At 33.7% G+C, this 10,481-nt stretch overlaps 1 protein-coding gene and 1 long non-coding RNA gene across 2 annotated transcripts; both read right to left on the minus strand.

The window, feature by feature from the left end:
- Positions 1-433: 433 nt before the first annotated feature.
- Positions 434-1,431, minus strand: LOC145331654 (uncharacterized). Its single transcript, XR_013883824.1, has 3 exons — positions 1,086-1,431; positions 814-989; positions 434-613 (listed from the first exon to the last, which is right to left on the minus strand). It is a non-coding gene; the product is annotated as an uncharacterized LOC145331654 (long non-coding RNA).
- A 514-nt stretch (positions 1,432-1,945) lies between these two features.
- On the minus strand, positions 1,946-5,403 carry LOC145331653 (uncharacterized). The gene is made up of 3 exons (XM_080176431.1): positions 5,126-5,403; positions 4,854-5,029; positions 1,946-4,653 (listed from the first exon to the last, which is right to left on the minus strand). Exon 3 carries the CDS (start codon positions 4,169-4,171, stop codon positions 2,057-2,059), a length of 2,115 nt encoding a protein of 704 aa, XP_080032557.1. The 5' UTR covers positions 4,172-4,653; positions 4,854-5,029; positions 5,126-5,403; the 3' UTR covers positions 1,946-2,056.
- Positions 5,404-10,481: the final 5,078 nt, after the last annotated feature.

The raw sequence follows: 10,481 nt of genomic DNA on the forward strand, positions 1-10,481 counted from the left end.
AAATTCCATGTTTTTTTTAAACACTCTAATATGTAATTCTACACAATTGAAGAAAAAAATGATTCGACACTTAGTCGCAAGAAAACGGTAGTTAGCAATTGCGCAGAATTAACCGACATATTATTACTTGGATGATGCACCAGCTATTCATGAATTCTAATAACCCCAATCCCAATCCCTCCTACTGGATGAACGAATTGACCAATAAATGAGGTCCATTGTAGAAACTTTAATTGACGACAAATTTTCCCTCTGTGAATATATCCATGTATAGTATATCCATTGCAGAATTTTAGTTATGCGGTTTTGCTCAGGGATGGGATAATGGCAAGTAAATTAATCTTCCTTGTTGGGTGATTTTATAGAACGTAAGACTACCCAATGTCTTATAAAGTATCTTGACCATTACGTGCGGAAATACAAAAGCAAGGAATGAAATTGGCTAAATTTATACAACAATAAAAACACACAAATAACAATAATAACAATTAAAAATAAACTATTTGAAGAATGAAGAATATCTGCAGCATAAAGAAACACTGGCTTTAATAAAAACGAAATTGTTGGTTGGAGAAGGCTGTGGGTCTCAACTGGACTTGATCCGCTCGTTGAACTGAAATAATAGAGGTGTAAGAATTTAGAGGATCAATTAATTTTCAATACTGTCCTGAAATTTCATGGGCCAAGCTTTAATCTCTTATAATATAGTTACTCTCAAATAAAGTTTGAATCTGGTGCTATATTTTTAGCAGTCATTCAGTATTGTTAGTCTATTCCTCTAATCTCTATTATGAAAATACAGTAATATCTTACCGACTATTGCACAGCTTAGCAGTCCACACCAACAACAATGGGTCTAAGGTCCATCCAGGGATCAACGGGCACTGGAAGGAGCAGCAGTAGGTTGTGTATACATGGCCTTAGCCTGGATTTTGGGCGAAGTTAGGTGACCTCTTTCTCTTATTAGTAGTGTGACACCTTATTCTAATCTAATGACCTTCTATCCAGTACATAATATACATATTTTTAACTAATTTAGGGATCCCTAGATATAACCTATATGTCCTTATTATAAACTATTATGCCTGAATGTTATTGGCAGGTTAACATGGAACCAAGTAGCACACAAGGGGGGGGGGGGTGATGTCCATTAGCACAGGAATCCTCACATATCTAGGCCTCTTGACTCGTACTTAGAATTTACTCTAATCCACTCTGTTAACCGTACATCCAAAAGCCCAATCAGACAACAGCAAAAGGACAGTCTGGATCTTTTTATTTCCAGAACATTTTAACTAACAGAGTGCCCCTTTGAGAGGGAACACTTTTAACGGCACCGAATGCCAACAAGGCTAAACAATTACTAAACAAAATCACAGTACACTCTATCGTGATTTTGTATTTATATGCATATTATACGTTTATGATAAACATATAATTACATTAACATTCTTTTTGATCTATTTTAGTAACTTATTGGATATTTCATTTCTATTCATTTATGTGTTATTTCAAACTGTCAACAACTCCCAGTTAAACTATGTATGTGAAATTATTACAAAGCTGGATTTATCAGTTTTTCCAACTTTCACAAAACACTCCGCCAATTAGGCTGATAAATCCTGCTGAGTTTCACTTCCACGCCTTTATGTCAGGAGTAGTTTTATTTGACTAGTACTATAGACTACTAGGATATAAAGTCTATTTATTGGACAAACACCTGGGAATTGAAGAGGTGACACACACCTGGAAACTATATGGGGCGGTGACTCACACCATGTATTTGGGGGCAGTGACACACACTGAGTATTAGGGGGCGGTGACACACACCGAGTATTAGGGGACAGTGACACACACTGAGTATTAGGGGCGGTGACACACACCGAGTATTAGGGGGACAGTGACACACACCGAGTATTAGGGGCGGTGACACACACCGAGTAATAGGGGACGGTGACACACACCAAGTATTAGGGGACGGTGACACACACCGAGTATTTGGGGGCAGTGACACACACTGAGTATTTTGGGGCAGTGACACACAAAACAAAAACTATCAAAATCTATTGCCACGGTTGCTGTAAGGAGATAAGGCATTGCTAAATGCCTGTAAAAGGTTACAGAACTGTGCAGTCATCAATTCCAATTGAAACTTGGCTTTGTGGTTAACTGGTCTAGACCTAAGTATACTCTTATTTTTATTTCTACTAGGATGAATATAATCCGATCTCTGCTGAGAGGAAACTGAGAAAGGTTGTCTAAAATTATTTTGACTAAACTTAGCGCTTTGCCTAGTCTTTCTAGGACTTTGTTCAGAATATTTAGGAGACCTTAGTTTTTCTGATTGAAAATTAGTTGAAAGAGATTGATCAGGCCCCGAGGATTTAGGTCTGTATTTACTATAGTTTGATTTTGTGCTGTGCCTAGGATTACTAGGACTTGACATTGTGCTGTGCCTAGGATTACTAGGACTCGACATTGTGCTGTGCCTAGGATTACTAGGACTTGACATTGTGCTGTGCCTAGGATTACTAGGACTTGACATTGTGCTGTGCCTAGGATTACTAGAACTTGACATTGTGCTGTGCCTAGGATTACTAGAACTTGACATTGTGCTGTGCCTAGGATTACTAGGACTTGACATTGGGTCGTGCCTAGTGTTACTAGGACTTGACATTGGGTCGTGCCTAGTGTTAGTAGGACTTGACATTGGGTAGTGCCTAGTGTTACTAGGACTTGACATTGGGTCGTGCCTAGTGTTACTAGGACTTGACATTGGGTCGTGCCTAGTGTTACTAGGACTTGACATTGGGTCGTGCCTAGGATTACTAGGACTTGACATTGGTTCGTGCCTAGGATTACTAGGACTTGACATTGAGATGTGCCTAGGATTACTAGGACTTGATGTTGGGTCGTGCCTAGGATTACTAGGTCTTGACATTGAGATGTGCCTAGGATTACTAGGACTTGACATTGGGTCGTGCCTAGTGTTACTAGGACTCGACATTGGGTCGTGCCTAGTGTTACTAGGACTTGACATTGGGTCATGCCTAGTGTTACTAGGACTTGACATTGGGTCGTGCCTAGGATTACTAGGACTTGACATTGGGTTGTGCCTAGTGTTACTAGGACTTGACATTGGGTCGTGCCTAGGATTACTAGGACTTGACATTGGTTCTTGCCTAGGATTACTAGGACTTGACATTGAGATGTGCCTAGGATTACTAGGACTTGATGTTGGGTCGTGCCTAGGATTACTAGGTCTTGACATTGAGATGTGCCTAGGATTACTAGGACTTGAAGTTGTGCCATGCCTAGGATTACTAGGGTTACTTGTATCAACACATGAGGGATCTGTTATTTGAAGATTAGACTTCTGATTACATAATTCATTAGATGAATCAACAAGATCATCTGCACTAGACCTAGAAGAAATCGGACTAGATCTAGAATCAATTAGTTTAGGTCGCAAAAGAATAGACAAAAATCTTTCTTTTTGTGCCTTACTATGGGAAATATAGTCAACAGTACTATTATTACTTGTAGAGTTACTAGATTCTCCTACAAGCACATGTGCATCAGCCTTTACAGGATCAGAAATACAATTTGTATGAACATTAACAAAGTTTCCTTGGACTTCAGCATTACTATCTTTAGCCAATCCATCAAATTCAAGTTTAGTTTTATTGAATTTATTCCAAAGCTTTATTAAATGTCTATTCTGATTTATAATTCTTTTATTAATATTTATCAACTCTTTATTTTTAACCTCCAGTTGTTTAACTTTTTCCTGACCAAACAATGGAGAAACAACCGGTGCAAGAGGAATACCATCTACTGCGTCAGTAGATGTAGCCTTGTTAGAAACTGAAACACCTGTCCTAAAGCTTTTAGGAGAGTAAAGGTTATCAGGAGCATTCTGATCAGCTAGGCAATGTTTTACTTTTGTCAAAAACTGCCTTATGGCTGTCAATCCTTCAGCCACTATGTGATCAGTATCAATTATGTCAATGTTTGAAGAAATATATGAATACATTGACACCAATTTGGGACATATTGAGAATTGAATAAACTCAATAATGAAGCAATCAGGATAATCAAGAGAGAACTGTCTGATAAGTTCAATAGCCTGTAATGCAACAGCAGAAACTGAGGACTTTGAGGATTCCATTTTATGTGTTTAAAATTTAGCCAATTTACAAAGATATAACTGTAATGGTCAATCAAAGAAATATTTTTCAATTATTTTAACTGTTTAAACATGATTAGTATAGTTGTTGAATAAACTATTAAAAGTAGTTCAATGCTTTTGAACTATTGAGGAAAGTAACTAGTTGTTTAACAGAAGCAAACTTTAATGGAACAGTAAACTGTATTAGTCGTTCAATGTTGGGTGATTTTATAGAACGTAAGACTACCCAATGTCTTATAAAGTATCTTGACCATTACGTGCGGAAATACAAAAGCAAGGAATGAAATTGGCTAAATTTATACAACAATAAAAACACACAAATAACAATAATAACCATTAAAAATAAACTATTTGAAGAATGAAGAATATCTGCAGCATAAAGAAACACTGGCTTTAATAAAAACGAAATTGTTGGTTGGAGAAGGCTGTGGGTCTCAACTGGACTTGATCCGCTCGTTGAACTGAAATAATAGAGGTGTAAGAATTTAGAGGATCAATTAATTTTCAATACTGTCCTGAAATTTCATGGGCCAAGCTTTAATCTCTTATAATATAGTTACTCTCAAATAAAGTTTGAATCTGGTGCTATATTTTTAGCAGTCATTCAGTATTGTTAGTCTATTCCTCTAATCTCTATTATGAAAATACAGTAATATCTTACCGACTATTGCACAGCTTAGCAGTCCACACCAACAACAATGGGTCTAAGGTCCATCCAGGGATCAACGGGCACTGGAAGGAGCAGCAGTAGGTTGTGTATACATGGCCTTAGCCTGGATTTTGGGCGAAGTTAGGTGACCTCTTTCTCTTATTAGTAGTGTGACACCTTATTCTAATCTAATGACCTTCTATCCAGTACATAATATACATATTTTTAACTAATTTAGGGATCCCTAGATATAACCTATATGTCCTTATTATAAACTATTATGCCTGAATGTTATTGGCAGGTTAACATGGAACCAAGTAGCACACAAGGGGGGGGGGGTGATGTCCATTAGCACAGGAATCCTCACATATCTAGGCCTCTTGACTCGTACTTAGAATTTACTCTAATCCACTCTGTTAACCGTACATCCAAAAGCCCAATCAGACAACAGCAAAAGGACAGTCTGGATCTTTTTATTTCCAGAACATTTTAACTAACAGAGTGCCCCTTTGAGAGGGAACACTTTTAACGGCACCGAATGCCAACAAGGCTAAACAATTACTAAACAAAATCACAGTACACTCTATCGTGATTTTGTATTTATATGCATATTATACGTTTATGATAAACATATAATTACATTAACATTCTTTTTGATCTATTTTAGTAACTTATTGGATATTTCATTTCTATTCATTTATGTGTTATTTCAAACTGTCAACAACTCCCAGTTAAACTATGTATGTGAAATTATTACAAAGCTGGATTTATCAGTTTTTCCAACTTTCACAAAACATTCCTCCACCCAAAGCTTTTCGTCTTTTGCAAGAAATAATTTTTCCGGATTAGAACTATACTAAAAGGTCATGTACAGAATCGTAAAACAGACAATTTTCCACTAATATGAAAATAAAGAACATAAGATTGATACCAGTTATTTTTGCTCGGGCTTTTGGTCCTTCAGGGCTAATAAAATTGGTTTGGATCTTGTAATTTTTCATTTTGATAACTTCGGAAAGCTGTCTATAATATATGATGGATAAATAACTATTATATTTAACATTCTGGCAATATCCCCTTTCACCCTGAGTTTCGTTAGATTCAGGTATAAGTATCATCTAAAATAATTAGGACAGACAAATAATAGAATGAATTATAAAAATCCTTAGTATTTTAAAATTTATAACATAGCAATTTTATAGCAGTCGACATGCGATTTAAAAACTTTGGGTACTTAAATTAAATCTTCATTGGTTGATTTAAAAAAAAATAATGTCCAAACATTTCAACCAATAACATTAATTTATAGAATGTGCATTTCATTTTTAATTATGTACACTAATTTATCGACTATTTTCTTATCTCTTGCTAATTTTAATAATTTGTAATTTTCGTCTCTATCATTTAATAACACAGACAATGATACATACTTAATACTTATGATTGCAAATTTAAAATATGGGCATTTCAAAACTCAAAACAATGCAAATGAAGTTTTAACAAGGATGAAAACATCAGTAAGAAGCGAAATAATTTAATGAAATTGAACAATTTATGTATAATTGCAGCTGAAAAAAAACATATAATCCTTAAAAATATTTGATATTCCTAAGGAACCGTGATTGAAATTGCTGAAAATCTGGATATTTTTGTGAGGTAATTTTGGCGTGTAACTTGTTTTGTGCTGTAACTTAAGAGGATTGGGTAAGAACGAGGCGGGTTGTGGGTAAAATTTCACTCAGAATTGTTTGTCAGAATCGCCACTTACTACTTGGCCGTCCTTGTTAGGAAAACGTGAATTTGTACCAAACAAGAGAAGCAACTATAATTTATTTTGTGAAGATAATTTTTTCGAATCATCAAGTTCTCATCCATACAAAAAAACTATGTCTAGCATCGTATTTATCCAGCTTTCTACAATTATAACACTGTAAAAAATAATTTTTTCATTTAGAATTAATTGATACGCTGGGGTTGTATTAGACCTGGACCCGTAAGTGTGCTGTATTAACAAAATGAATATATAACACCATGTAGTACTATATACCGTAATAACTATTACTATACAGAGATATAACGTTTTTAGTATCAATTCTTACCCTACAGAGTAACAAAAATTACGAACCAGAATATTAAAAACTTCCTTCTAGCGTATTGAATTTTATTCCATAGAGAGTATTAGATAATACTATAAAATGCACATTCTTTATTTAGTAATACATATTACTTCATAGAACACTAAGTAATACTCAATACAGTATTGGAATCTTCCTTATATCGTAATGAGGTTTTTTTGCTAGAACGTATGGGATGGTGCTATACAGTAATTAAATGAATATATAGTATTATCTGATGCTAAAATTTATTTTTATTTCTAACAGTGAAGATTAAAACCAGTCTTTTTAGCCCCGAGGTACATTCTATATCCGCGGAAAGCTGTTTATAATACGATTCGAGATATAACTATTCTTTTATAAAACTTTTCACTTGGTCTGTGAGTAATAAATTGGACTCCTCTAATTAAATGAATAATTCACTAGATTTTCATGTTCTCGATTAAAGTGATATTTGCAGCTGGCTGAATAAAGATACCTACCATTCACCTCTTTTAAAATATTTAGATAATCTACGCCCAAAACAGTTACAAGCTATAACAGACAAAATATTTACGAACAATTGTAGATTAGTTTTACTCCTGAGACAAACAATTTTGGGGTGTGAAGTGATAATTACCTGAACACTTTGTTTACTATTATCCATCTTAATTAAGTCTGTTAAAAAGGGCCCTAAAATATACATAAAAACAAGGATGATAGCATCCATAAAAGCGAAGCTTAACAGATCAGACTGTCAGACTGAAGAACACTAACACAAATATAGAGTAAGAACGCATTTAATAAACAACATTATGTAGTCTGAACAAATTCATCTATCCCAAAATTGATAGAATTAGCGATGGACATACTTACATTTTTAAGACTGATTACAGAAATGCTTCGTTTGTAATATTATACCTAATAGTCCTAGTTTAAAAATTAAGTGATTTGTTTAATTATTTAATTCAAATATTATTTTTTAAAAAGCATAATATTATAATGTTTAAAATTGACATATAGACTTTCTAGTTATGGAGTTGCTAGAGTTTCTAAATTGTATCAACTGATAAAGAAATCAAAATGACAATTTTGAAATTGATACTGATAGGTCAACTCTAACAGGCCTAAATGAACAACCACAGCTGTCATAGGGCGTGCCATTCTAGGACCACAAGATAAATAAAAAGCTTGGACGTCTTGTTTCAATGTAAACTTTACAATGTAAACTTTACAATGTAAACTTACAAAGCGTTGACTTGTATAATAGCTACGCTTCTCAATTTAAGTTTCAATTATGAAAAAAAAAAACATTTTAATTCTTGAAAAAAACGGGATTATGTCCTGTGATGATCGGTTTATAATTATTCTAATTATCAGTTTCCTCTGCTAATTAATTAAAATTACGCGCGCTAGTATTTCAAGTGTTAGACAGAGAGAGAGAGAGAGAGAGAGAGAGAGAGAGAGAGAGAGAGAGAGAGAGAGAGAGAGAGAGAGAGAGAGAGAGAGAGAGAACAATGGGCAGTTTATTACACTAGTCCCCAAATTTTATAATATTCTCTCTTATTTGTTGGCTCAAACACTTTGGGGACTTTTATCGAATTTTGATTGATTGGTTCATTAAGTTGAGTGTCCAATGTTTCAACCACTAATTGTTATCTACAGAAGGGGTAATTTTGTTGTATCATCATTTAGCATGTGCATCAATTTATCTTCTATTGTCTTATCCCTTTAGATCCCAGTGCACTGGTATTTCATTGGTTGGGTAATTAATGTCAACAAGGATGAAAATATGCCCATGAAAGCAAAGCTGGAAAAATCAAACAAACAAGTGAACATTAACATTATATATAATACACCAGATAGAAAGGAGACAATGGGCTGTTTATTACACTAGTCCCCTAGTTTTATAATAACATTTTCTTATTCGTTGATTTTAGGGACCTTGGTAAATTTTGATTGGTTAGTTCATTAAATTAAATGTTCAAACGTTTTAGCTACTAATTTTTAATCTACAGAAGGGGTTATTTGTCATCATTGGGGATGTACATCATTTAGTTTATCAGCCATTGTCTTATCCCTTTAGATTCCAGATAATAAAGACTATATTTAAACTTTAAAACAAAGCAGATTTTTATAAACCTCAAATTTCTTGGAATTTTGATTAGATAATGAATTCTAAGATTTTCTAATTTATAAAAATTCTAAACTAAATCAATCCATTTCTTTGTCAAAGTATTGGAAAAAAAGGATAATAACATCCATGAAAGTGAATTTCTAAAGACAAACGAACAATAAATCTTGAACTTAATAAGCAGAACATTAATGTATAGGTCTAAACAAAATTGTACATAAATTCCAAAAATGATAAATATTGATATCATACAAAAAATTAATTTAAAAATGTTAAAAATCAGCATGTTTTACATAAACGTACGAACTATCTGGTAACAATTATAGAGTTGTTACGCTTTTAAAATCGTACCTAACTGTTATAGGATTAATCTTGCAAAGTTTCACATTTTATTGGCCAATTCTAACATGATTAAATTTACGAATAGAGCTTACATTATTGCTACAGGAATATTCATCCAAGGTTTAAAATCGCGTATCACTAATATAACGTGACAATAGACCAACCAATCATGCGCAGAGATATTATACCCATCAATATCTAGTGATCTAACGGGATAAGACGATGACCGATATATCAATGTACATTTTAAATGATGATACACTAAATTACCGCTTTTGTAGATTAAAATTAGTGGTTGAAACGTTTGGACACTAAACTTAATGAATCAACCAATCAAAATTCGCTAAGTTCCCAAAGTTGTTAATCCAACGAATAAGAAAACGTTATTAAAAACTTTAGGGACTAGTGTAATAAACATTGTCCCCCTCTCTTTCTGATCAATAGGACATATCCTTCTTTTTGTACTTTTACAGCTGGATTAGTAGGTTTAAACTAAAAATTAAAATCTACAGACAGGGTAATTTTGTTCATCATTTTTTGGGATGAAAATAAAGTTATCGTTCACTGTCTTATCCCTGAAGATCCCCCAAGATTGTATGATTTACTTGTAAGTAAATAATTATTACCACATTTACTGTTTCATTTTCATTCCTACTATTTATCAATGGATATAAGATGTACGTGGATATATTGACAAGGGAAAATTTGTCGTCGTTTTAACGTGCTAATATGGAACTTATTTATTGGCCAGTTCGTTCATTCAGTAGGAGGGTAGGTGGATGTGGGTTATCGTTATTTTAGCCAGCTGCTAACATAACTTTCTCAGAGTACATAAAAAACTGGTGTAACATCCAAGTAATAAAATATCGATTTATTTAACAGTTAGATACTTTGCACATTATCAAAGTATTTAAAGTGATTTCCAGTATGGCTTCCAACCCAATTTATATCTGATGGATTGGAGCCAATTCTCAGCCATACTGAAAAATCATTTATAGCATCGTATTACAGACAATTTTCCAATTGACAATTGTGAATTACACAACTAGTTTTCATCCTATAATTTTTATT

Source organism: Acartia tonsa, chromosome 11, assembly GCF_053477335.1.
Source record: "Acartia tonsa isolate MP-2025a chromosome 11, ASM5347733v1, whole genome shotgun sequence".
Lineage (NCBI taxonomy): Eukaryota > Metazoa > Arthropoda > Copepoda > Calanoida > Acartiidae > Acartia > Acartia tonsa.

What these genes read in the sequence shown, in the direction of transcription:
- LOC145331653 (XM_080176431.1), bottom strand. Translation starts at nt 4,171, where the DNA reads ATGGAATCCTCAAAGTCCTCAGTTTCTGCTGTTGCATTACAGGCTATT.